Source organism: Podarcis raffonei, chromosome 11 (assembly GCF_027172205.1).
Source record: "Podarcis raffonei isolate rPodRaf1 chromosome 11, rPodRaf1.pri, whole genome shotgun sequence".
Lineage (NCBI taxonomy): Eukaryota > Metazoa > Chordata > Lepidosauria > Squamata > Lacertidae > Podarcis > Podarcis raffonei.
Window position 1 is genome coordinate 9,826,065 of NC_070612.1, and position 27,778 is coordinate 9,853,842.

Genomic DNA, 27,778 nt, shown 5'->3' on the forward strand with positions numbered 1-27,778 from the left:
AAAAGGAAATGGCTGATTAAACATCACAAGTCTTTTGCTCCTTGGGATTCCCAATACCTTAACAGGCCCCTAGGTACAGTCTTTAACACCAGCTTGATCTACAACAATTCACGGGTGATAATGTACCAGCAAAAAGTGCTTCTAGCTGCATACAGTTTTTATCAAGTCCTTATACCCTTGTAAAGTTCTAATTCCTCAGGAAATAGATTATTTTTATGCTGAGTTTCAGTGAGATAGTTGCAAGGTAGAACTTTTCCGATTTGTTCAGAGATAACAGAAATCCCTCCTGTTGCAAAATAAACCTTATCTGAGTACCAAGGAGATCTTTATCAAGAACTGGCCAAGTGAACAGTCCTCCCACTCCTCTGTCAGCAACCCAAGAAGAGTTAGCTATTCTGTGCATGCCTTATTGCTATTATGGGGATTTAATGCACATGTTTTATATGTATGTGGCCTTATTGGTGATTGAACTATTTTGTTCAATCCTCGCCCCTCCTGGTAAGCAACAGCGACTCAGCTGCTGAGAAGCTAGGGTAGCAACCAAATTTGGAATGCTGTGTACGGTTCTGGTTGCCTCACCTCAAAAAGGATATTGCTGAGTTGGAAAAGGTTCAGGAAAGGGCAACCAAAATGATGGGGGAAACTGAGCAACTCTTGCCAGGAAAGCTTGCAGCATTTGGGAGAGGTGACATGAATGGAGATGGAGAAAGTGTAGAGAGATGGAGAAAGTGTAGAGAGAAAAGTTTTTCTCCCTCTCTCATAACACTAGACCTCATGGACATCCAATGAAGCTGAATGTTGGAAGGTTCAGAAGACAGGCAAACTAATGACAGTGTACTGGAAGAAGCAAAGATGATGAGTGTCGAAGCAATGATTCTTCAACCTCAACTTCGTTGCACTGGTCATGTTGTGCTGATGCCTGATTATCGTCTTCCAAAGCAACTACTCTATTCCGAACTTAAAAATGGAAAGTGTAATGCTGGTGGTCAACAAAAGACGTTCAAAGACTCTCAAGGCAAATCTTAAAAAATGTAGTATAAACACTGACAACTCGTGTTTGGAGAACAGCCTTTACCAAAGGTGTTGTGGACTTTGCAGACGCTCAAACTCAGGACGAAAGGAAGAAACGCACTAAGAGGAAGGCATGCTTGGTAAACCTTCACCATGATCAACTCCCACCCAGAAACCCATGTTCGCACTGTGGAAGGATGTGTTGGATCCAGAAACCCATGTTCTCTTATGGACTCACTTTTAAAACCGTGTTTATGGAAGACAATCTTACTTGGCTATGAGTGATCGCAGAAGAAGAAGAAGAAGAAGAAGAAGAAGAAGAAGAAGAAGAAGAAGATGATGATGATGACTGGGGGACTTACTCCCACATGTGGCAGTGATGGTCACCAACTTGGATGGCTTTAAAAGAGGGTTGAATTAATTCATGGAGGAGAGAGAGAAATCGGTGGCTATTAGCCACAATGGCTAACCGTGTTTATGGAAGACCATCTTACTTGGCTACGAATGATCGCCAAAGAAGAAGAAGCAGCATCTCTGCCTTCACAACCAGTAATGCAGAGGCAGCAATGCTTCTGAATAATAGTTGCTGGAAACTCCATGAGGATCCCGCTTGCAGGTTTCCCACGGGCATCTGCTTGGCCACTGTGAGAACAGGATGCTGGACTAGGTGGGCCACAGGCCTGATCCTGAAAGCCTTCCTTCTGTTCTTATAAAATTGCAAGGATCTCTTTCTGCTCTTGAAAGGAAGCATACATTCGGCATCAGTGAACACAGAGCAGCTCTGCCTTAATCATTATATAATCTGCAAAATGCAGTCATGTTCCAAATTTACAAAACAAATAGCTGGACCTCGAGGGTGATAGCTGATGGGGGGGGGGAGCAGACAAAAGTCAGCCTGTCCCTGGGATGCAAATTGGAAAAGGGGAGTGTGTTCTATAGGTCAGACGCTTACTAATTCCTAATGGCTTACTAATGGTCACTTTAGAAGGAATGTATTTGAGGTCTTTCTCAGGGCTCGGCTGAACAGTTAATTCATGACTGATCTCGTTATGATTTAAATCTGTCACCATCTCACTGTATGTCTGTCTCTTCCCCTAGCACATAACACTTTGTGGCTTTTTTTCTTTCTTTCTTTTCCCAGAAGGTGAGGTAGTTTTCTAGAGACTTCACAGGCTATTTATAATATCTTTTGCCCTTATGCTTCATGTAAATATATGCAGATCTTAGAACAGCCCTTTGCTTAACCTTGAGACTGAGTTGAGAGAAGCATCAATGCTGCCTTTGTATAGAAATGGCCTTGTCCTCTAGACCACTATTCTTCAACCTTTGGTCTCCAGAAGCTGTTAGACTACAACTCTCCTCGTCCCTGAGCATTGGCAAAGATAACTGAAGATGATGGAAGGTGAGATAAAATGTAATAAATTAACAAACAAAACAGACATTTCTGATTATTATTGCTATGTTACTACGCAGCCGGGACCTAGTTGTCTGATCAATGTACTGACCTTGCACACTGTGCAACCTGGGTCCTACGTGCTAATTTAAAAAGTGTTTCCTCCAAAGATTATTTCACCATCTTTCACATCTGTGTCTAAAGTCTGGTTCCATGGACTCACCTTTACAGACGTTACGATTTAAAAGACACACCTGCATTTTAATTCCAAAAGGCTTTTAAAAAAGAAAAGAATTGTTGGAAGGCTGAATTGCATAAAAAAAAATAGCTGTCTTCCTTTTGTTATATTTAAATTGCCCCTGGCTTTAAAACATTTTAAAAAATTATATATGTTGTCTAAATTTGTTGTTCTATTATAGATAATCTCAGACATTTTATAGAGGAGGAGCAAACAAGCTTTATGGATCAATAAATCATACCTCACTTTATGCATCAGGCTACATACATCTGCCTACATAAGCTTATGCCATAATAAATTTGTTAAGTCTTTAAGGTGCCACAAGCCTCTTTATTCTTTGTTTTTGTTTTTATTATACATCTGTTCTCCTCTACAGAGAACTTGCTCTTTCCCAGTGTGTAAACCCAGATTCTGTGCAAGTTAAGGTTGAATATGATGGTTGTGAATGTATTTGTCTCACTTGTAAACTTGCATAATGATTTCTCTCGGGCTGCTTCCAGACTGTGGCAAATTCAGGTTGCAGAATTATAGCAGATTGGGAGGTCTTGCACAGCAAACCGGCTTCCCCCAAAGATTTGACTTTTTGCAATGAACTATGGTCTCATCCCACTTCCCAGCAAGTACAAAGCATACAGGAGCCCCCTTCTACCCATGGATCTCCTTAGCTGGATTGGAGTGCAGATGGGATTCCTCTCCCAGCCCAGCCCTGACAATGGACCTGTCTTAACATTGCCTCATTTTTAAATTTACACTCCACCTTTCAAGGGTGGTCTTGGGTGGCCACCAAGGCAGTTGTACCTGATGGAGTCTGAACCTTGGCAGATGTTTCACGGTGGCAGGTGCAGAGCTGGCCCTCATGCTTACACCCACACCCCTCCTGTGAAAATAACAATGTCCAAAGCATCACACAACTTAAGCCAATCCTTTCTGCATGTTTTTGGGCCACCCCAAACCATATTTATAAAGTCATAATGCTGGAAGAGAGCGGGGGAAGTAATAGGAAACCAAGGGTTCTTTGGAAGTCATGTGAGCCCAATTAAGTGCATGCAATAATCTTGGGCTTAGTTTGATTAACCCTGATCTCACCTTTATTATTTTCTCATTTATCTCTTCAATAGGATGAAGTTAATACTCATCACAATATCTGAATGACACAGACAGGAAGATAAGAATAAGCCAATTTACTGTACGATCAGTCAGTTATTGCAATACAGTCTGCTTCCGATTTATACTATGTAAAAAAAGGGCTAGGGCTAATTAAGCATATGTTTGTGCAGATTAGGGCCTAAATGAGATTTACCCCAATTTTCTACACCATCTGTGCACACTGGAAACATATGAGAGGGAGATATCTATCTATCTATCATCTATCTATCTATCATCTATCTATCATCTATCTATCTATCATTCATCTATCTATCATCTATCTATCTATCTATCTATCTATCATTCATCTATCTATCATCTATCTATCTATCTATCTATCTATCTATCTATCTATCTATCATCTATCTATCATTATCTCCTATGCAAATTCAGAGTGGAATCCCCAAAGCAGTTGGATGGTGCCTTATATACCTCTTTCTAGCAATTCCTGTGGCCAAACTGGTGCTAAAGGCCTTGCTCTGCTTTCCTTTGGACCACATCAGCGAGGCCAAGAGGGGGGTCTTGTTGTCTGGACCACCTAGGACCTTCATACACACTGCCTAGGCTTGTGCCCTGGGGAGGTCTCTTCAATGCTGCTAATACAGTTTGACTTCACCCCCAGAGGCACACTCCATTGTCTCTTGAGATGGAGAGGGAGCATGGCATGGGGAGTTTTGAGAGCCAGATAGAGAGGTCTGGGGCCGCATTTGGCTTCCAGGCATGAGGTTCCCTACCCCCGTTCTACAGCCGATGAGGACATTGATGTCTCTCTCCTGCCCCAAAGCCAATCTGAGTCACGCACACAATGTGGAGTTGAAGGAGCTGGGTATGTTTAGCCTGGAAAAAGGGAGACTGAGAGGAGATACAATAGCCATCTTCAAATATCTAAAAAGGGTTGTCACATGGAAGATGGAGCAAGCTCGTTTTCTCTGAAGGGTAGGACTCAAACCAGTGGCTTCAAGTTACAAGAAAGGAGATTCCAACTGAACATCAGGAAGAACTTTCTGATGGTAAGAGCTGTTTGACAGTGGAACAGGCTCCCTTGGAAGGTGGTGGACTCTCCTTCCTTGGAGGTTTTAAAGCAGAGGTTAGGTGACCATCTATCATGGATGCTTCAGTTGAGATTCCTGCATTGTAGGAGGTTGAACTAGATGAGGCTCGGAGTCCTTCCAACTCTACAATTCTACGATTCCTTCAGGTCTCACAGATGTTCAGAGATGCTTACTTGAGTGCTGAAGTCACACCTACTTAATATGCAAAACTTGTTGTATGTCAGTCACCCATAATTTAATTATTCATATATTTATGTATTTATCTTTGTAAATGTCTCTCCCCCCTTTCTTTTTTTGCAAGATGTCATCATCTTCTCTCCACCATTTCCTGCCAGGCATGTGGATAATTTCCTCTTCTATTAATTTATTCCATCCCCCCTCCCCAGTTTTACCTTTTCAGACATTTGGAAACCTCAGCTTATTTTGAAGTTTATGGCTTCCACTTGGACCTCAACAGGTCTCTGTGGAGTAAAAGGGCACCCAAAGGACATGGAGAATGGCATGCAGATTGGAGACCCACATTTCCATTCTTCAGAGCAGATGGGGGTGGCTGTCAGGAGCCATTCCTGACCTGGGTTGGGTATTGTCCAATCCAGGATCTCTGACATCTGGAGCTAGAGCTGAAAGCCAGGGTCCCAAATGCTGCAAGCAACAGGTGCTTAGTACTTTATTAAGAACCTGCCAATGGCCCATCAAGTCCAGCATCCTATTATCACGGTGGCCAATCAGATGCTTGTGGGAAATCCGCAAGCAGGACCTTGGAGGAAGAGCCCAGGCATCATGGCTAGTAGCTGTCTGTTGCCCTCCTCTCCATTAATTTGTCTAGTCCTCTTTTAAAGCCATTTAGGCTGTTAGCTATCACTGCCTCTTGTGAGAGCAAGTCCTTCTGTCTAACTGTGTGCTGTGTCCATTGGGTGTCCATGACTTATACACGGGAGGCGCTGTGGTCTAAACCACTGAGCTTCTTGGGCTTGCCGATCAGAAGGTTGGCGGTTTGAATCCCCGCAATGGGGTGAATTCCCGTTGCTCTGTCCTAGCTCCTGCCAACCTAGCAGTTTGAAAGCACACCAGTGCAAGTAGATAAATAGGTACCTGCAGCAGGAAGATAAATGATGTTTCTGTGCACTCTGGTTTCTGTCACGGTGTTCCGTTGTACCAGAAGCGGTTCAGTCATGCTGGCCACATGACCCGGAAAGCTGTCTGTGGACAAATGCCGGCTCCCTCGACCTGAAAGCAAATGAGCGCCACAACCCCACAGTTGCCTTTGACTGGACTTAACTGTTCGGGGGTCCTTTACCTTTACCTTTTTATCCATGAGTTAAAATACAATGCACTAGCAAACATTCCCCATTGACATCAGTGGGAGTTAGAAGTAAACACACTTAGCTGGATTTAGAAGAGGCAGAGGAACCAGAGACCAAATTGCAAACATGCGCTGGATTATGAAGAAAGCTAGAGAGTTCCAGAAAGACATCTACTTCTGCTCATTGACTATGCAAAAGCCTTTGACTGTGTCGACCAAAGTAAACTATGGCAAGTTCTTAAAGAAATGGGAGTGCCTGATCACCTCATCTGTCTCCTGAGAAATCTATGTGGGACAAGAAGCTACAGTTAGAACTGGATATGGAACAACTGATTGGTTCAGAATTGGGAAAGGAGTACGACAAGGCTGTATATTGTCTCCCTGCTTATTTAACTTATATGCAGAATTCATCATGTGAAAGGCTGGGCTGGATGAATCTCTAGCTGGAATTAAGATTGCCGGAAGAAATATCAACAACCTCAGATATGCAGATGACACAACATTGATGGCAGAAAGTGAGGAGGAATTAAAGAACCTTTTAATGAGGGTGAAAGAGGAGAGTGCAAAATATGTTTGCAGCTCAACATCAAAAAAACGAAGATCATGGCCACTGGTCCCATCATCCCCTGGCAAATAGAAGGGGAAGAAATGGAGGCAGTGAGAGATTTCACTTTCTTGGGCTCCATGATCACCACAGATGATGACAGCAGCCACGAAATGAAAAAAAAGGTGCCTGCTTCTTGGGAGAAAAGCAATGACAAACCTAGACAGCATCTTAAAAAGCAGAGACATCACCTTGCCAACAAAGGTCCGTATAGTTAAAGCTATGGTCTTCCCAGTAGTGATGTATGGAAGTGAGAGCTAGGCCATAAAGAAGGCTGATCGCCGAAGAATTGTTGCTTTTGAATTATGGTGCTGGAGGAGACTCTTGAGAGTCCCATGGACTGCAAGAAGATCAAACCGATCCATTCTTAAGGAAATCAGCCCTGAGTGCTCACTGGAAGGACGGAGCCTGAAGCTGAGACTCCAATACTTTGGCCACTTCATGAGAAGAGAAGACTCCCTGGAAAAGACCCTGATGTTGGGGAAAATGGAGGGCACAAGGAGAAGGGGACGACAGAGGACGAGATGGTTGGACAGTGTTCTCGAAGCTACCAGCATGAGTTTGACTAAACTGCAGGAGGCAGTGGAAGACAGAAGTGCCTGGCGTGCTCTGGTCCATGGGGTCACGAAGAGTCGGTCATGACTAAACGACTAAACAATAATAGAGTTTGACATCAAGGGCTATTGAAGAATACCAGTGATCCATCTGAATCAGGCAAAATTCTCCCCATGGTAGCATTGCATCTAGATTAAAACTGGCCACAGGTAACTGGAGAGGCAGAGTCAACTTACTAAACCATAAGTGGATTATGCAATATGCATTTCTAATGCTTCCTGTGTTCATTTAGTTGGCCCACCATTTCTGCTTTGAAGAAGTCACATGGTGGGGAGGAACAGGAAGCTCTGGGGATGAACTCTTGGTTCACCCCAAACACCGCAGTCTGGTTGTGGTCTGTTCACTCTCTCCAGCTCTCTGCAGCCTAGAAATAGATTTCCATCATGGGAACTATTTGATGGGATATTCATTTATTTGTCACCTTATTTCACACAATTCATTTTGGATGTGTTGTCATTTTTTTAAAAAACCCTAAAATTCATAGCAGGGCAATACCTCCTTTAAGGTGTGTGTGTGTGTTTACAATCAAGCGGTGTATAAATTTTATGAGACAAATAAATGAAATAAATACCACTATTAGGCCAGAGGAATGTTGCAAAATAGCATGCAGGTGTTTCGCTTCCCCAGAACTCTTTATCAGGCCTTGAGAAGATAAAATAATTTCATATATTCGTAATAAATAAGCACTGTGCAGTTTTGTCTCCGACAGTTTCCCACATTATTTGGCCACTAGATGGTGTTGAAGAGCCGCAGAGATTATTGTTCTTAAGCCATAGCTCAGCGGTGAAACATCTGCACTGCATGCAATATAGACTCAGGTAGGACTAGGAAAAACCCATTTGAAATTCTGGAGAGTCGCTGTCAGTCACTGGAAGGAGTAAGGAACTCAGGCCCAGGGCCCAACCTCTGCTTATAAACTTCCAAGGGAGGCAAGTTCATAACTTCCCGAGGGAGACTGTTGCACTGTCAAACAGCTCTCACTGTCAGAAAGTTTTCCCCTATGTTTAGTCAGAATCTCATTTCTTGTAACTTGAAGCCATTGGTTCAAGTCCTACCCTCCAGAGCAGGAGAAAACAAGCTTGCTCCATCTTCCATGTGACAGCCCTTGAGATACTTGAAGATGGCTATCATCTCCCCTCCCAGTCTTCTCTTTCCCAGGCTAGACATACCCAGATCCTTCAACCATTCCTCATAAGGCTTGACTTCTAGACCTTTGATCATCTTGGTTCTCCTCCTCCTGCACACATTCCAGTAAGTCCTGTTTAATTTAATGGGGAGTTATTTCAAAGCAAACACATATCAGATTGAACTTTTAGAAGGTTGAGGATTAGGGAGGCCTTAAGAAACAGATAGGGACATGGGTGGCGCTGTGGGTTAAACCACAGAGCCTAGGACTTGCTGATCAGAAGGTCAGTGGTTCAAATCCCCACGATGGAGTGAGCTCCCATTGCTCGGTCCCTGCTCCTGCCAACCTAGCAGTTCGAAAGCACGTCAAAATGCAAGTAGATAAATAGGTACCGCTCCGGCGGGAAGGTAAATGGCGTTTCTGTGTGCTGCTCTGGTTCGCCAGAAGCGGCTTAGTCATGCTGGCCACGTGACCCGGAAACTGTATGCTGGCTCCCTCAGCCAATAAAGCGAGATGAGCGCCGCAACCCCAGAGTCGGCCACGACTGGACCTAATGGTCAGGGGTCCCCTTATCTTCACCTTTAAGAAACAGATGCAGATCAAATAACAACACATAATTCTGAGAGGTTTAGGAGACTGGTTGATTTGAGATAATATTTTATTTTGTCCACGGGTTGCAAAAATGTGCAATAGGTATGTTTACAGGACCGGCTCCTTGTCAGTGGATGGGATTTGCAATTTCTTCCCTGCCCCCAAATAAATCAAATGGAAGGCGTCTGATCACATTCTGCTCTACAGCAATTAGTGCAAGTAAGACATTTGCTCGACATGTTCACATGGACCGCTTACTGCCCTGGCCAGAGATGCTCATGCAAGGTCATCCTCAAGGTATCTTGAAACATCTGTGCAGAACAACCACTTGGCTAAAAGGAAGGCTTGCAGAATGATTGCCTCTGCCCCATGGCTGGGACCACATGGGTAACATTTGAAGCAGGGAGAATGCCATGGCTTGGGACTTCCACTTCGTTCCCTATGTCAAGTGTTATCGGTGTGTTATGAGATCCAATCATGTGGTAGCAGAAAGGGTAACGGAAAGATCAAAATAGTCAGGGCCATGTGTACTTAATGCTTAATAATAATAATAATAATAATAATAATAATAATAATCTGCTCCTGAACAATACAAAAGCTGGGTCCTGTGGCTTGCGTAAATTATGCAAACTGAAGCAATGCTAAATCATTTCTTTCAACTTTGCATCGCTTATACCGCAGGTTTCCACCCCGCCTACTATTCTGCACAATTGATTCAGGTTTCTCAAGTCACAGGGAAGGGCTATGGTGGGCCCTGAATCCTTGTCCGCTGGCGGTTTTTAAACCGTCTTCTGAAATTTCAGTTAACACACACACAAATCTCCAGTGCCCCTCTCTGCTTCCATGTGCTGCACCATGCAGTTCTCCTCATCTACCACAACAAAGGTGGTCGCTGTAGACTGGACACCTGTACAAAGCAATGCCTGCAAAGTGCTCCCCTCTTGCAGAGAATTCCCTCAAGAAGCCTTTGGGAAGGGTGGATGAATCCAGGCATCAAAGCTTTGGGGCCTGCAGCGGAGTATTTGACTGGGGCATTTTATTGCAATCTGTGCTTCAATTGGTTTACTCAAGTGTTTCCCACCACTTCCTTCTCTCTCAAACTTGATTACTGTGCACTTTGTGATTGGCAGCTGAAGGTGTGAACTGACACCACTGGAAGACCTGTGTGTTGGAAGTGCAAACAGATAGGCAAGCTCTGCCTGTGGTTTTGCACCTGTGGTGGTCCATTCAGACATGCCTGTGATGGTCCATTCGTCACTTGGGAATCAGCCCGTACTCAGGAGCTCAACCCACTTTTAGTATTGATTCCGATGGGCTTTGGCCAGCTCAGCTATGTTGGACTGTGGCCTGTCAGATTTTGCGTTGTCTCCAGCGATACCCTTGATCAGAATGAACCTCCCTGGGCAAGCTAGTACATCAGAATATTCATCCTGCACATTGTGAGGAATGAGTTACAGGATAGCGAGCACCCTTAATCTTCTGCATGAGTGAGAGGCCCTCCCCTCCAATTCTGATAAATGGAACAAATCCGTTGCAATTCATGCAAATATCTTCTGCACAAAACCCTGCTCAGTTATACGCCAGTTTTATTCTGGATCAGAATAAAGTCTCCTAATGTTGGAGATGTGTATTGGGAATGTCTGCGTGGCAATTTCCTGTTTTAGCACTAGCAGATATGATGGGCAAGTTCAGGTATTACCCTCTAAATGTGGGGAGACATTTAAAGCACACCATTCTCCCTGTGCCGGCATCTTCCAGGGCAGAGGTGGTGGACCTGTGGCCCTCCAGATCTTGCTGGGCATCATCCCTGACCATGTTTTCTTGGGCTGTTCAAGTCCAACAACTGGTAAGCCACTGGTTCTTCATCCCTGATCTAGGAGGACTTGATGTGAAGCTGGAGAGATTCCTTCTGGGTTACACCATTCCCCAGTCCCCACAAAAGAAGAGAGTACTTGCACTCTGCTGGCTGCGTCTACCTTCTCCTTACCAGAGAGAGAACGTCTGTGTCTACTATTTTCACAGACCTCTCTGGCAGGAGCTGGTTTTGCCTGCAGTTGGAGTGGGAAGAGGGGCAGAAAAGCCCACAGCTGCTTCCACCTGCATGGCAGACATGTGGATAGCTTCGGGGAAACTGAAACACAAGGCGCATGGGCAGATGATGAAGCTCAGCAATGCAGCAGATGCATAACTGAGCTTCAAACCTATCTCCAAAGTTCCAGAAGCTGCTATAGTCCAGAACCTGTGCTGTGATGCCGACACAGTGAGAGAGCGCTTCTGTGGAAGCAAGATTTCCTGTTCACTTCAGTGGAAGGGCAACCATCCCTTTATGTGTGTGGTGTGCTGAAATCCTTTTGTAGAGCAGATTTCTCACCAGGGCACCAACTAGAGCTCGTTGCACCAAAGTGAGCAGCTGTCCATGTCGCATGACTACAAATGTATCTCCAAAATCATAGGGTCTAGAAGTATGCATTATTTATAAAAACAAAAACCAAAGAGAAATAAAACAGGAAAGCGGAAGGTTGTCAGAATCTAGGTTCCCGATGCTGTGGAAAATTCTACACGTACTTGATCACAGGGAACAATTAGTCAAGTGCAGGGCAGCCCACAATGGGGTATTCGCCCCCTCGAAGCAGGCAGCTGCAATTATGGGATGCCGGGGGGCTGCATTGCAGTGAAATGTCTAGAAGCTGCGAGAGCATTATGGTCTGTAAATGTCCCTTCCACCAGAAAATGAGCCCAGCCACGAGCCAGCTAACATATAACCCAAATGAGATCATCCAGGGGCAATCAGCCTTAACTTGTTAACAACAGCAACACAATCAGCATCCATTGTTCCCTTTAACAATCAAGAAGTCTAATAAGGTGCAAAGTCACATGGAAAAGGCCTTTGGCAGCAGCCCAATCTGGGGGTCCTGTAAGTCAAACAGAATGGCACTAAATGTACACAGGTGGGTTTGAACTGGGTGTTGTAGTTCAAAACGTTTGAAGGGCACCAGGTTGGGGGAAGGCTGGGTTAAATTTTGGGACACCTGCTAGCATCTTTTCACACATTACGTTTTTTGGGTGTACCCTGAAGATGTCTTAAGGACATGTGACCCATACGCTTACAAACATGTGCATTATCGAAGTACATTTGTCAGAAAGCCATGACCGGCCACGGTTATGTCACCTGTTGAGTTTGCACCTGGTGACAAACCCAGGTTTGCTGCCCTGTCATGTGTGAATCAGCTTTTTCCTTCCCCGCATTTTACTGATGTGCATTTTTTAAGAACCCTGCATGTTGCCAATAATTTAAGAAAAAGAAAATCAACTAATACTGCTTAATAAATACATAAAAGTATCTTTTCCGGTCTTTTAAAACAAGAATCTAGAGCGTCCACAAGAGTTAAGGATGATTGTCCCTTGATTATCTAAGGCAAATCTGTTTGACATGGTATCCCACTCCCATTCTTCTTTTTACATAAAGCAGTCACATAAAAATAGTTATAAATAGAAAATTTCCAAAGGATCTTCCACCCTCCTGACAATACCCCGTCCCGACAAACAGGAAACATAACCAAAGGATGTCCCTTTTGCTTCAAGTTCTTGTAGATTATACAGTACTCAGAATCTTTGGATATTTTACAAGGACTCCAAATCGTAGGACACTCCCCCCCCGCAAGCCCTCCCCACACTCAAATAACCCCTCAAAACCTGAAGGAAGCCATAATCTGCAAAACAGTAGCTCAGAAAGATGTCTGTACATTTAGAAACAAAAATAGTCTGACGCGGTTCTCGAAAGGTTCTGTTCTCCTTCCCCACATTGGTGCAAATAAGAGAAGTCTTTTGGTGGGTTTTAAACAAACGCAGGCAGTTTTTTGGGGGGGTTGATTTAATTTTCAACAGTCTTCCAGTAAGAAAAAAAAGTCTTTGATCCTTGAAAGGTCCCTTCACCAGAGGGAGCCAAGCAGTGCTGAAGGGGGCCTACGGAGAGAAAAAGAGAAATTTCAGGTACAGGGAAATTTGCTTTCAGTAGTCCATTCTTTAAAATCATGGTCCTATGGTTTTTCTTTCATTATTCTTGGAAGGAAGGTTGCATATAAAAATTGGGGGTCGCCTTGCCATGCTCACTGGTAACCTCCTAGCTAGGCTACTATGCCCTTATGGACAACCTAGAGGCTTCACTGAGGACGCGGGTGGCGCTGTGGGTTAAATCACAGAAGCTAGGGCTTGCTGATTGGAAGGTTGGCAGTTCAAATCCCCACAACGGGGTGAGCTCCCATTGCTCGGTCCCTGCTCCTGCCTACCTAGCAGTTCGAAAGCACGTCAAAGTGCAAGTAGATAAATAGGTACCACTCCGGCGGGAAGGTAAACGGCGTTTCCATGCGCTGCTCTGATTTGCCAGAAGCGGCTTAGTCATGCTGGCCACATGACCCGGAAGCTGTACACCGGCTCCCTCGGCCAATAAAGCGAGATGAGCGCCACAACCCCAGAGTCGGCCACGGCTGGACCAAATGGCCAGGGGTCCCTTTACCTTTACTTTTAGAGGCTTCAATGAGTGCAGGAACTGTCTGCTGGAATTTCAACTGATACATATTACACCTATTCTGAAAGAATTAACATTGGCCGCCTATGTGCTTCCAAGCCCAATGTGAGGTGCTGGTGCTTTAAAGCCCTCAACAGCTCAGGACCCCAATGTTTCTTCCCATAACAGACTGGCTGTGTCCTAAGATCTAGCACTCCTCTCCTCTGTTGCGTTTGGAGAGACAGTTATCTAACGCTGCCTCTTCTTCGGTGTTCATGGAGATGCAGCCATTGCAGTCAAGTCACTCACACACAAAACAAAATGGCAAATGTAATAAGATACAGTGGTACCTTGGTTCTCAAACACCTTGGTTCCCAAACGCCGAAAACCCCAAAGTAAGTGTTCTGGTTTTTGAACATTTTTCAGAAGCTAAACATCCAATGGGGTTGTTGGCTATTGTTTCTGGGACATCTGCACCAATCAGAAGCTGCGCCTTGGTTTTCTAACATTTCAGAAGTCAAACGGACTTCCGGAATGGAATAAGTTTGGCGCTTTTGTTTTTGCTATTTATTTGGCGTTTTTTGTTTTTGAGGCTTTTTCGGTTAATTTGCTTTTTGTGACTGTGAGGAACCCAGTTCAGCTACTGATTGACTGATTGTGTGACTATGGAATGGATAAAAGCCCCCCATCCAAACAATTACTATCATCAGTGCAGGTAAGAAAGAAAAAATAATTTTAATTTTTATCATCTACATTACTGTCTTAGTTATTTTGTAGTACTGTACATTATTAAGGGAATGCGGGTGGCGCTGTGGGTTAAACCACAGAGCCTAGGACTTGCCGATCAGAAGGTCAGCAGTTCGAATCCCTGTGACGGGGTGAGCTCCCGTTGTTCGGTCCCTGCTCCTGCCAATCTAGTAGTTCAAAAGCACGTCAAAGTGCAAGTAGATAAATAGGTACCACTCCGGCGGGAAGGTAAACGGCGTTTCTGAGCGCTGCTCTGGTTCGGCAGAAGCGGCTTAGTCATGCTGGCCACATGACCCGGAAGCTGTACGCCGGCTCCCTTGGCCAATAAAGCGAGATGAGCGCCGCAGCACCAGAGTCGGCCACGACTGGACCTAATGGTCAGGGACCCCTTTACCTTTACCTTGATTATTGCTTTCATTTTATGGATCAATGGTCTCATTAGATAGTAAAATTCATGTTAAATTGCTGTTTTAGGGGTTGTTTGTAAAAGTCCGGAATGGATTAATCTGTTTTGCATTACTTTCTATGGGAAAATGCACCTTGATTTTGGAACACTTTGGCTTTGGAACGGACTTCTGGAACGGATTAAGTTTGAGAACCAAGGTACCACTGTCCTTCCCATGTGACCAGAGTTAACCAATCACATGTACTGTATGGGAGAGAAAGAAGTAAAGAGTCAGTATTGCACATGATTTGGCTTCTGAAATTTAGCTCCTCTGCCAACCGTCAACCTACCAGAACCATCCATTGTAGAGAAGGTGGCACTTAGTTGCTCGCTTCGGAAATGGGAGCAAGGTGGTTGAGTCCCGCCAGTCCATTGAACCCCGTCCCCCAGGGGTCGGGAAGGGAGAAATACGGCCGGGCCGAGAGGCTCTCGTTGTGGCCCAGCGCGAAGGCAAGGAGGCCTCCGTTCCTCTCCATGTCCAGGTGCGTCCGCCCAAAGAGCTTCATTTGGGTTTCCTCAAACTGGCTCTCTAGCTCTTGCAAATTCAGAGCGTTCTTGGCCCCGTCCAGAAAATGCTTAGGGCTGGGGCCCGGAAGGCACATGGCCGCGCTGCCAAGATGGCTGCTCATCTCCTGGAGGGCCGGAGGCACCAGAAAGCTCTTGTCGTCCGGCTGGCCGTTCTGCGCAAACAGCAAGCTGGCCGCTCTCCAGGGGGCCGGCTTGCGCCCCCTCCTGGGCCGGGAGATCCGGCAGCTCTGGCGCTTGATGTGGCGGTGCAGGTGGTCTGAGCGGGTGAAGCTCTTGTAGCAGAACTTGCATTGGTAAGGGCGGATGCCCGTGTGGATGCGCATGTGGTTCTTCAGGTCGTAGTTGTGGACGAATTTGGCATTGCAGTGGATGCAGAGGTAGGGCCTTTCTCCCGTGTGCTTCCGCATGTGGATCTTCAGCTTGTCTTGCCTGTAAAAAGGAGAAGCAACATTATCAGTTCGGGGCAGCTCCGACCTACATTGGCTCCCAGTACATTTCCGAGCACAATTCAAAGTGTTGGTGCTGATCTTTAAAGCCCTAAACGGCCTCTGTCCAGTATATCTGAAGGAGCCTCTCCACCCCCATCGTTCAGCCCAGACACTGAGGTCCAGCTCCGAGGGCCTCCTGGCGGTTCTCTCGCTGCGAGAAGCCAAGTTATAGGGAACCAGGCAGAGGGCCTTCTTGGTAGTGGCGCCCGCCCTGTGGAACGCCCTCCCACCAGATGTCCAAGAGAAAAACAACTACCAAACTTTTAGAAGACATCTGAAGGCAGCCCTGTTTAGGGAAGCTTTTAAAGTTTGGTGCATACTGTATTTTAATATTTTGTTGGAAGCAGCCCAGAGTGGCTGGGGAAGCCCAGCCAGATGGGCGGGGTATTAATAATAATAAAATAGTAATAATAATAAGAAGAAGGAGGAGGAGGAGGAGGAGGAGGAGGAGGAGGAGGAGGAGAAGAAGAAGAAGGTCCTGTGGCCCTCAGACTACAGTTCACAACATCACTGATGGCTGGCAGGTCAGCTGAGACAGATGGGAGTTGGGAATCCAGTAGCATCTGGAATCACAAGATTGGGGGAGGCTAGTTCAGGAACACAGGAATGTTCTGGAAACCAAGCCTTATGAGGAATGGTTGAGGGAGCTGGGTATGTTTAGCCTGGAAAGAAGAGAATGAGAGGAGATATGATAGCCATAATCAAATATCTAAAGGGCTATGGAACATGGAAGATGGAGGAAGCTTGTTTTCTCCTGCTCTGGAGAGTATGACCAATGGCTTCACGTTACAAGAAATGAGATTCTGACTCAACATCAGGAAGAACTCGACAATTCTATGATTCTGTGAATCAGATGGAGACTCTGTGGGCTATTCAGTATTGATGGACTATAGCTAAAGGGAAAGAACCACAAAACCCTTCAGAGAAACACAACTTTGAAAAGAACAGTTATGGGAAAACGTTCAATTAGAAATTGTATAAACATTGCTTTTTAATATTCCATAAGGTAACATGAACATCATAAAAGAATATAAATATGAGGAAAGCACTTCTAGGCCACTGCCAATTAAATATTCTGCTCCTAAAAAATGTCAACAACCAGATGCCTGTCGCAGTGGCCTTCACGTGGATCTTCACATTTTTGAAATGCTAAGATCCCGTTTTGAATTTTCAAAAAAATAATTTGTAATTTGCATTTTTGAATTTATGTGTTTCTTCTCTGGAAGCCGCCTTGGGGGGCCCTTTTTGGTGGCATGTAAATAAACTGTAATGATCCCCAGGTGGGTGGGTGCTGCTTACTAAACATGGGCCCCATGATTTCAGTCTTGGTGGCAGTTCCAGAAAGTGCCACAGCAATCGCTTGGCAACTGCTATACAGTGATACCTCGGGTTACATATGCTTCAGGTTACATACGCTTCAGGTTACAGACTCCGCTAACCCAGAAATAGTGCTTCAGGTTAAGAACTTTGCTTCAGGATGAGAACAGAAATCGTGCTCCAGTGGCATGGCGGCAGCAGGAGGCCCCATAGGCTAAAGTGGTGCTTCAGGTTAAGAACAGTTTCAGGTTGAGTACAGACCTCTGGAACGAATTAAGTACTTAACCACTGTATTACAGTCATTGTCTCCTTTAGGTGCTTTGAAGCATCTCTAAGAGATAACTGGCCAACCCCCCCTTTTTTTAAAGATCTCCAAGAATCCTTGGTTAGCTTAATCATGGAGAGAACATTACCTGTTCCTCCATACTTACTTTTCTTAATTTATTCAGTTGCAAAAAAACCAATAGTACTTGGCGTAAAGACATGGGCTACATTGTCAAATTCGCATGCACAGTTATTTCAATGGGTCTGGCTCTTAACCAACAGGATGGTGGTTCAAGCCCACCCAGGGACAGCTGTGGGCAACATCCCTGCATTGAAGGGGGTTGGTAAAGGTAAAGGGACCCCTGACCATTAGGTCCAGTTGTGGCCGACTCTGGGGTTGCGGCGCTCATCTCACTTTATTGGCCGAGGGAGCCGGCGTACAGCTTCTGGGTCATGTGGCCAGCATGACTAAGCCACTTCTGGTGAACCAGAGCAGCGCACGGAAATGCCGTTTACCTTCCCACCGGAGCGCTACCTATTTATCTACTTGCACTTTGACGTGCTTTTGAACTGCTAGGTTGGCAGGAGCAGGGACCGAGCAACGGGAGCTCACCCCATCGCAGGGATTCGAACTGCTGACCTTATGATCGGCAAGTCCTAGGCTCTGTGGTTTAACCCACAGCGCCACCCGTGTCCCTGAAGGGGGTTGGACTAGATGACAATTCTGTGATTCTAAAATGGGCTAATCTAGTTGGGATTTGGGGACTTGACTTCCAAGAACTGGAACAAGTCAGCTGAAGAGAGGCCACATCAAACACAAGAACTAAAAGGCTGAGGAACCTCCAACTTTTTGCCACCGTAGCTACAGACACAAGTCGAACAATGATTCCTGGAAACCATCTTAGATGCCGCAACTGGACCTCGCTGTGCGGAAAGCTTAGCACACAAAGAACTGAGCGAGCAGAGAGTTCCTGGAGCCAGCAGGTGGCAGCACAAATCCATATCTCAAATCCGCACCTTCCATTCTGTTTTAAATGCCGTTAAGGGTGCTGAGAGTTGGTAGGAGACACTGGTCCTCCTCAGAGTTCCCAGAGTTCCCTGGAAAGAAGGACTGATGCTTAAACCACCAAGGAAATGGGAGCTCTGTTGTTCCCAAGATTCTGTGGGGGAAGCCCCAGCATCTTCTAAAGGGGCACGATGCTGCTTTAAATGCATAGTGCTGACGGCAGGGGAGGTCCTGCTATTGGGAAGGGGCCATAACTTAGTGAACATGCCTTAGATGCAGAACTCAGCCTCCAGCATCTCTGTAATTCAGGGCTGGCTTCAGGACTGAGGGAGCCCTGGGCAAAGTCTCATCCCATGGCCACCATGCTGACTTGCAGCGCCTCTCCAGGACTGAGGGAGCCCTGGGCAAAGTCTCATCCCATGGCCACCATGCTGACTGGCAGCGGATCTCCAGGACTGAGGGAGCCCTGGGCAAAGTCTCATCCCATGGCTCCCATGCTGACTGGCAGCGGATCTCCAGGACTGAGGGAGCCCTGGGCAAAGTCTCATCCCATGGCTCCCATGCTGACTGGCAGCGGATCTCCAGGACTGAGGGAGCCCTGGGCAAAGTCTCATCCCATGGCCACCATGCTGACTGGCAGCGGATCTCCAGGACTGAGGGAGCCCTGGGCAAAGTCTCATCCCACGGCCACCATGCTGACTGGCAGCGGATCTCCAGGAATGAGGGAGCCCTGGGCAAAGTCTCATCCCATGGCCCCCATGCTGACTGGCTCTCCAGGGTTTCCAAAATGGAGTTTCTCCCAGCTCTACTTGGAGCTGCTGGAGGTTGGTTCTGAGGCCTTCTGCATGCAAGGCAGGTTCTCTGCCACTAAGCTATGGCCCTTTCCTTAAACATGCCAATATTTGGCTTGGCAGCACTCATGTGATTGCTTACCAGCCAGCCCAATTTCTCATTTTACCGTATTTTTCGCCCTATAGGACGCACTTTTCCCCCTCCAAAAATGAAGGGGAAATCTGTGTGCCTATGGGGCGAATGCAGGCTTTCGCTTAAGCTTGGAGAGCGAGAGGGGTCAGTGCGCACCGACCCCTCTCGCTCTCCAGGCTTCAGGAAGCTATCTGCAAGCCTGGGGAGCCCGCGGGAGTTCCTGCAGGGCTCCCTAGGCTGTGGATAGCAGCCTGCTGCCCGGAGCAGCGTGCCCCGCGCTTCGGGAAGATACCCACAGCCTAGGGAGCCCTGTGGGAGTTCCCGCAGGGCTCCCTAGGCTGCGGATAGCAGCCTGCTGCCCGGAGCGCAGGGCGCGCTGAAGCAGAATGCTCCGCGCTTCGGGCAGATATCCTTTTCTCCTCTAAAAACTACAGTAGGTACGTTTTTAAAAGCTCAGGCTTCCCCGGCGGCCGGGGGGGGGAATATTTTTTTTTCCTTTATTCCCCCCCCCCAAAAAAAACCTAGGTGCGTCCTATGGGCCGGTGCGTCCTATAGGGTGAAAAATACGGTGTATATATATATATATATATATATATATATATATATATATATATATAACTGCCACTATATCTGAATTGTCTCTGTTATACCCAATTGCAATTCAATGTATCCCTGTTGTGTTTTAAGATTTTCCTGATATTGTAAGTGACCCAGAACTGGTCTATGACCATAATAATAAAATTCTAATTCTAATTTCTCAACGCATGCCCACTTTTGCTGCACCACTTCATTGGCCAGGTGCTGAACGTCTTGACAGTGGCGTCACAAGATCAGTCTGAGAAACAGGGTCACAGGGAGGGCTCTTGTGAGCGCCTTTTGCCCTTTGTGCAAACTCCACCCTGTTACACAGCCAGCCCACATGGCTTCTATACGGGTGGCTTGCCGCTTAAAACAACAACAACAAACACTTCTCTGGTGCACAGTGTATTCTGGGTGTAGCCAAGGGCTGCTGTTTACCTTGCACACAGGTTGAGACACCCCACCCATTCCCAGCTGAAACAAAGCCGGAAAATGCATTTGATCATTGTCCCTAAGAAACCTCCAGTGGTCTGCTTCGTATGCTGTCCAAGTCCAACCAGAGCCCACAAGCAGGGCTTGGAGGTGATGCTCCTCTCCTGTAGATGCTCCTCATCAACTGATATTCAGAAGTATACTGCATCTGAACATGCAGGTTCTATGTTGCCATCCTGGCTAACAGCCTTTGATCTTCCACCAGAAACATGCCTAGCACCTTCTTAAAGACACATAAGCCAGCAACCGTCACCACTTCCATGCTTCAATTACCGTATTTTTCACTCTATAAGACTCACTTTTTCCCTCCTAAAAAGTAAGGGGAAATGTGTGTGCGTCTTATGGAGCGAATGCAGGCTGCACAGCTATCCCAGAAGCCAGAACAGCAAGAGGGATCGCTGCTTTAGCTGTGCAGCGAATCCTCTTGCTATTCTGGCTTCTGGGATAGCAACATGAAGCCTCTTCAGGGCAGCGGGAAGAACACTCCTGCCCTGAAGAGGCTTTGCGCGGCTATCCCAGAAACTGTGCAGTGATCCCTCTTGCTGTTCCGGCTTCTGGGATTCAGAATTTTTTTCTTCTTGTTTTCCTCCTCCAAAAACTAGGTGCATCTTATGGTCTGAAGCGTCTTATAGAGCGAAAAATACGGTATGTGTTTGTATGAAGAAGTCCTCCATTTACCCATCCTAAATCTTCCAGTACGTTTCCGAGCACAATTCAAAGTGTTGGTGCTGACCTTTAAAGCCCTAAACGGCCTCGGTCCAGTATACCTGAAGGAGCGTCTCCACCCCCATCATTCTGCCCGGACGCTGAGGTCCAGCGCCGAGGGCCTTCTGGCGGTTCCCTCATTGCGAGAAGCAAAGCTACAGGGAACCAGGCAGAGGGCCTTCTCGGTAGTGGCGCCCGCCCTGTGGAATGCCCTTCCAGCAGATGTCAAAGAGATAAACAACTACCTGACATTCAGAAGACATCTTAAGGCAGCCCTGTTCAGGGAAGTTTTTAACGTGTGATATTTTACTGTATTTTTGGTTTTTATGGAAGCCGCCCAGAGTGGCTGGGGAGGCCCAGCCAGATGGGCGGGGTATAAATAATAAATTATTATTATTATTATTATTCCAAGATTCAGTTTCATCAGCTCTCCCTGAGTTCTAGCATTATGAGCAAGGGAGAAAAGCTTCTGTCTACCCATAACTTTCTCGTCACCGTTTTGTGACACCTCAACATGCGCCGACTCCCTGCTGAATCATTTCTTCTTCTGGATTAAAAGACCTCCAACCCTTGGATCTGTTCTTCTAGAAAAAGTTTTCCAACCCTTCATTCATTTAACAGTGCAATTTTACGCTTCTCTGCTCAGACGTAAGAGGCATCTAATTCAATGGGACTTATTCCGACAAAAGTGCGTAGCCAATCTGGTACCCTCCGGGTGGGACTACAAAGCTCATCGTTGCTGGGCTTTGGCCAAAACATCTCAATGACGCAATGCTGGCTATCCCTTCTGCATGTTTCCCAGCAATGCAATGTCTTTTTTGCGGTGAAGCACCAAGGACTGTGCACCCCTTGTTCCCTCTCCCCCCGCAATCCATTCTCCATCACCCTCAACTTTTACACCATAAGCTCCTCCATGTAGAGGGTGTGCCCCTTTTGTCTATGTGAGAAAGCGCCATGTCGACTGATGGCACTATAATCATGATCATCATCATCATCATCATCATCATTTATTATTTATACCCCACCCATCTGGCTGGGTTTCCCCAGCCACTCTGGGCAGCTTTCAACAGAATATTAAAATACAATAGTCTATTAAACATTAAAAGCTTCCCTAAACGGGGCTGCCTTCAGATGTCTTCTAAAACTCTGGTAGTTGTTGTTCTCTTTGACATCTAGTGGGAAGGCATTCCACAGGGTGGGCGCCACCACCAAGAAGACCCTCTGCCTGGTTCCCTGTAACTTGGCTTCTCGTAGCAAGGGAACTGCCAGAACGCCCTCGGCGCTGGACCTCAGTGTCTGGGCAGAACAATGGGGGTGGAGATGCTCCTTCAGATATACAGGACTGAAGCCATTTAGGGCTTTAAAGGTCAGCACCAACACTTTGAATTGTGCTCGGAAACGTACTGGGAGCCAATGTAGGTCTTTCAAGACCGGCGTTATGTGGTCTCAGCGGCCGCTCCCAGTCCCCAGTCTAGCTGCCATAAACTAATAAGCTGTAAACTAATAAGCCCAATAATTCCACCATGTTCCACAGCTCAGCCCCATCCATTCATTCCAAGGTGAGCTGTACCGGCATGCAAGGTCACAGCTTGTGCTCTTGAAACCAGCCCTTCAGAGGGTTCGCAAACAGCATGATGCAACCTGGGCAGGTCAGGAAAGAGCAATTGCCTCCCTCTGTGCACAATGGATTTGCAAATGGTCCCATCATCAACTTGCATGTTGATACCAGTCCAAGGATGCATGAATCATGGCTTGGCACGATGCAGTCCTTAAAATAAAAATTAAAAAATCCACACAAACTGCAGCAGCAGTTTAAACTACTGCTACGATCTTAGCATTTATTTTTGCAACGCCAGGGCACTTGGCACAAACCTGGTGCCACCATGGACTGGGGAACCTGTAGCGCTCTGGAGATTGCTGAACTGCCAACCCCCCATCATCCATCACCAGGGGTCATGCTGGTTGGAGCTGATGGGAATTGGAGACCATTGATAATCTGGAGAGACATAGGTTCTCTGTCTGATTTTGGAGCCAACTTCTAAGGCCACAAAGCCATCTTAGTGGATCCCAGGAAGCCCTGCCAGACTGTAATTGGAAAGCGTCAAAACATTTTTGTTCATAAGGAAAATGAGCCTCCCAGTATAGGAGCAGTGTTACTTTAAATGTGAATTGTGACTGATGCCCACAGCAATTCCTCAAAATTCCAGATGTGCTCACCGGCATGAAAAGGCAGACCTTGCCTTGCTAAGGGTGGAAGTTAAAGCCACCCTGTTGCTGGTGGTCTTCCTAAATAGGCATCAAGTTGGCTACTGGGGGAAGTGGGATGGTGAACCTTTGATATGATCTGCTAGTGCTCTTCTTGTGAATATATTCCTCCCTAAAGTTAAGTGTGTGCACGTTCGTGAGAAAGATTCCACATCAGATCACGGGAAGCCATAGTACAGTCATACCTCAGGTTACAGACGCTTCAGGTTGCGTTTTTTTGGGTTACGGACCCACCAAAACCTGGAAGTACCAGAACAGGTTACTTGCAGGTTTCGGGGGTTGCGCATGTGCAGAAGCACTAAATCGTGCTTTGTGCATGCGCAGAAGCACCGAATTGCGACCCGCGCGTGCGCAGACGCGCCGCTGTGGGTTGCGAACGCTGCAGGTTGCGAATGTGCACCCTGCATGGATCATGTTTGCAACACGAGCGTCCACTGTACCACTCTATTTTGCCTTGGCCAGACTGCATTTAGAATAGTGTGTCCAGTCTGGGGCGACACAGTTCAAGAAGGATATTGATAGGATGGAACATGTGAGGAGGGCAACCAAGATGATCAAGGGTCTGGAAACCAAACCTGATGAGGAACGGTTGAAGGAGCCTGGAGAAGAGGAGACATGATAGCCATCTTCAGATACCTAAGGGACTGTCATATGGAAGATGGAATAAGTATGTTTTCTGCTGCTCTGGAGTGTAGGACTTGAACCAATGGCTTCAAGTTACAAGAAAGGAGATTCCAACTAAACCCCAGGAAGAACTTTCTGGGAGTAAGAGCTGTTCAACAATGAGCAGACTCCCACAAGAGCTGGTGGACTCGCCTTTCTTGGATCTCATTGAGTCATCTAGTCATCTGCAGTGGTTGGACCAGATGACCCCCTTCCAACTCTACAATTCTGATTCTCTTATCTGAATGTGCACATGTCTCTTTGAATTTTGTATATAATGCTCTGCACTTCTCAGGAAATCCTTACTTGCTAGGTGAGGCCTGCTGTATAAAAGAGCCTTGCCATCTTTAACAGGAGAGCCAGACCCTTGTTTTTGCAATGGAAATGTCAGGCGGTAGCAACAGAGAAGGTACTGTAATAGGGGTCTATTTGCATGCTAGAATATACTTCCAGCATCCAGACTGCTGCCTGGAAAATAGAGCAGCTACAATGAATGATTGCTGGGTACCAATGGCCTCTTGAAATTCTCTACCCTATTTGTGGAACAATATAGTGGTGGGTCCACTATTCTATTCTATTCTATTCTATTCTATTCTATTCTATTCTATTCTATTCTATTATTATAGGGATGCGGGTGGCGCTGTGGGTTAAACTACAGGGCCTAGGACTTGCCGATCAGAAGGTCGGCAGTTCAAAACCCTGTGACAGGGTAAGCTCCTGTTGCTCGGTCCCTGCTCCTGCCAACCTAGCAGTTCGAAAGCACATCAAAGTGCAAGTAGATAAATAGGTACCACTCTGGCGGGAAGGTAAACGGTGTTTCCGTGCACTGCTCTGGTTCGCCAGAAGTGGCTTAGTCATGCTGGCCACATGACCCGGAAGCTGTACACCGGCTCCCTCGGCCAATAAAGCGAGATGAGCGCCGCAACCCCAGAGTCGGCCACGACTGGACCTAATGGTCAAGAGTCCCTTTACCTTTATAGTGGTGGGTGGGGGGCAGGGTACCATTTCACCATTTTTTCCAAGGGCAAGAGAAATTCTTCAGCTGTTCCTTGGGGTTGAGGGTCTTCACGAGCAGTGACAGAAGCGCAGCTTCTTTCTTTCCCTAATTTTGTTTGAAGGTAGCAACAAAGGAGGGGCAATGCCTCTGGAGAAACTTCAGCGATCACAGAAATAGGAAGCTGTCTTTCACTCAGTCAGAACATCAGTTCATCTAGTTCAGGCCTGCCTATGCTGAACGGCTGTGAAAGTCCAGGATTTCAGGCAGAAATCTTCCCCTGTCCTGCCTGGGGGTGCCAGGAATTGAACCAGAACCAGCATCTCTACCCCCATCGTTCAGCCTGGACGTTGAGGTCCAGCAGCGAGGGCCTTCTGGCGGTTCCCTCACTACAAGAAGCAAAGCTACAGGGAACCAGGTAGAGGGTCTTCTCGGTGGTGGCGCCTGCCCTGTGGAACGCCCCTCCCATCAGATGTCAAAGAGATAAACAACTACCTGACATTTAGAAGACATCTGAAGGCATTCCTGTTCAGGGAAGGTTTTAATGTGTGACATTTTAATGTATTATTTTATATTATTATTATTCTACATGCAAAGCAGATACTCTTCTACTGAGCTACGGCCCTTCCTGCCAACAGAACTTGCCAACCTGGCTTTAGAGTGAAATAAACAAGCATCGGAGCACAGTCATAAAACTAACTGCATGTGTGATGGTAAAGGGGAAAGCCCGTGCAGCGATTTGTTTCCAAACTGGCAGAGTTGGCCACAAGCGACTGCTGTTGAAATTGGTTTTTGATGTGAAGTGGCAACTGCTGGTTGCTGGGGGCCTTGGCGATGGGGTGCCAAAAGCCATGCCCCAGGCACGGTGCCAAATGCACACAACCAGATTGCTATAAGGCTGCCACAAGAGGTTTCCCAAGCCTGTTCCACCATGGTTGCTACATTCATGTCCCCTATGTCTACTTAGCTGCTGGTGTGCAGATTGGCTACACCGCACCGGATAAACTCAAGGCCAAATGCTCACATTGAATGTGAGTAATCCCGAAAGCAATGTTGAGAGATGTGGGGTTTGTGCATCTTTCACACACTCAAGTGGCAACCATGCCCAACATCTGAGTGGGTCACAGATGCTTGCACCCCTTGCCAAAGTGAGCAAACAAACCAGGATGTCTTCTGTGAACCACTGTTCCCTGTTACACCCAAACTAGGAAACTATGGTTAATATAACAAGCCAGGATAGGAAGCCATGGTTGGGAGTTGGCTGCAGAAGGAGGGAGTGAAGCAGGAACAGCCTAAAGGCTTGTATATATTTCAGCTTATTGAACCGAAATCTGACCATGTGAGTGCTAAAGAGGCACATTGTCCTATGCACCCTCTCCATTCAACTCACACATTAACTGCAATATATACACAATATGAGAGGGACGAGGGTGGCGCTGTGGGTTAAACCACAGAGCCTAGGGTTTGCCGATCAGAAGGTCGGTGGTTTGAATCCCCACGACGGGGTGAGCTCCCGTTGTTCGGTCCCTGCTCCTGCCAACCTAGCAGTTTGAAAGCACGTCAAAGTGCAGGTAGATAAATAGGTACCACTCCGGCGGGAAGGTAAATGGCGTTTCCATGCGCTGCTCTGATTTGCCAGAAGTGGCTTAGTCATGCTGGCCACATGACCCGGAAGCTGTATGCTGGCTCCCTCGGCCAATAAAGCAAGATGAGCGCCGCAACCCCAGAGTCGGCCACGACTGGACCTAATGGTCAGGGGTCCGTTTACCTTTACCTTTTATACACAACATCTCCAGCTAGCTAGCTAGCGCATTAGATAATATGTAAATATGTGAGAATCTTAATGTCATGCTATGTTATGGATGTGATCATTTCGATGAAAGAAAATTCTCAACAGCAGCTTTAGATGCTGTTTCTTGTCCTTGGTACCGGATTGATGCAACTCTCTGGGGAACAAAACACTCCCTTGCTTGATCTCATTGGTTCCCACACATATCCTTAGGGGAGCGTGAGACTGGGGTTTGCCCCTGCCCCCAGCACCAGGGGCTTTCAGCAGCTTCTACAGGCCTAACCTTCTGCTGCAGAAGAACCCTTTCAAAAATCCTCTTGGCGAATTAAATTGGACTGCAGAGGCAAATCAATTCCCAGGCCTGTTCTCGCAGATGATAATTAATGGTTAATGAGCATGGTCTTTTAGCATAATAATACTCTCGACCAGAACAAGATATTGGAGATTACAACTGGGAGGCGGAGACAATGATTCCAGGCAGCAGCTTTCTGGGGGCGTCTCTGACTTTCTTCACTGCCTCCCCTTCCTCATCGCCAGCCGGCATGAGGTTGACTTAGCCTGTTAATAAAGGCACTCAGACGGCATCAGTTCCCAGTTCTGGAGGGCTCTCAGGCAACTCATTCCTCATAGGGCTCCATCTGGTATGCAGGCTGAGACCCTATCTGCCCGCGGACTGTCTCGCCAGAGTGGTACATGCTCTACTTATCTCCCACTTGGACTACTGCAATGCACTCTACGTGGGGCTACCTTTGAAGGTGACCCGGAAACTGCAATTAATCCAGAACGCGGCAGCTAGACTGGTGACTGGGAGTGGCCGCCGGGACCACATAACACCGGTCCTGAGAGATCTGCATTGGCTCCCAGTACATTTCCGAGCACCATTCAAAAGGTTGGTGCTGACCTTTAAAGCCCTGAATGGCCTCGGTCCAGTATACCTGAAGGAGCGTCTCCACCCCCATCGTTCAGCCCGGACACTGAGATCCAGTGCC

General features: G+C 46.7%; 1 protein-coding gene across 3 annotated transcripts in view; it reads right to left on the bottom strand.

Annotated features, from left to right (window-relative positions):
• Positions 1–10,701: 10,701 nt before the first annotated feature.
• ZBTB7C (zinc finger and BTB domain containing 7C) overlaps positions 10,702–27,778 on the bottom strand; it is a 250,481-nt gene continuing 233,404 nt past the window's right edge. For all 3 annotated transcript variants that reach the window (XM_053409046.1, XM_053409045.1, XM_053409047.1), the window contains 2 exons: positions 15,066–15,732; positions 10,702–13,042 (listed from right to left, as the gene is read on the bottom strand). In XM_053409046.1, the coding sequence (XP_053265021.1) occupies positions 15,096–15,732 (637 nt within the window). In that variant the 3' untranslated portion in view covers positions 10,702–13,042; positions 15,066–15,095. The remainder of the gene's footprint in view (positions 13,043–15,065; positions 15,733–27,778) is intronic.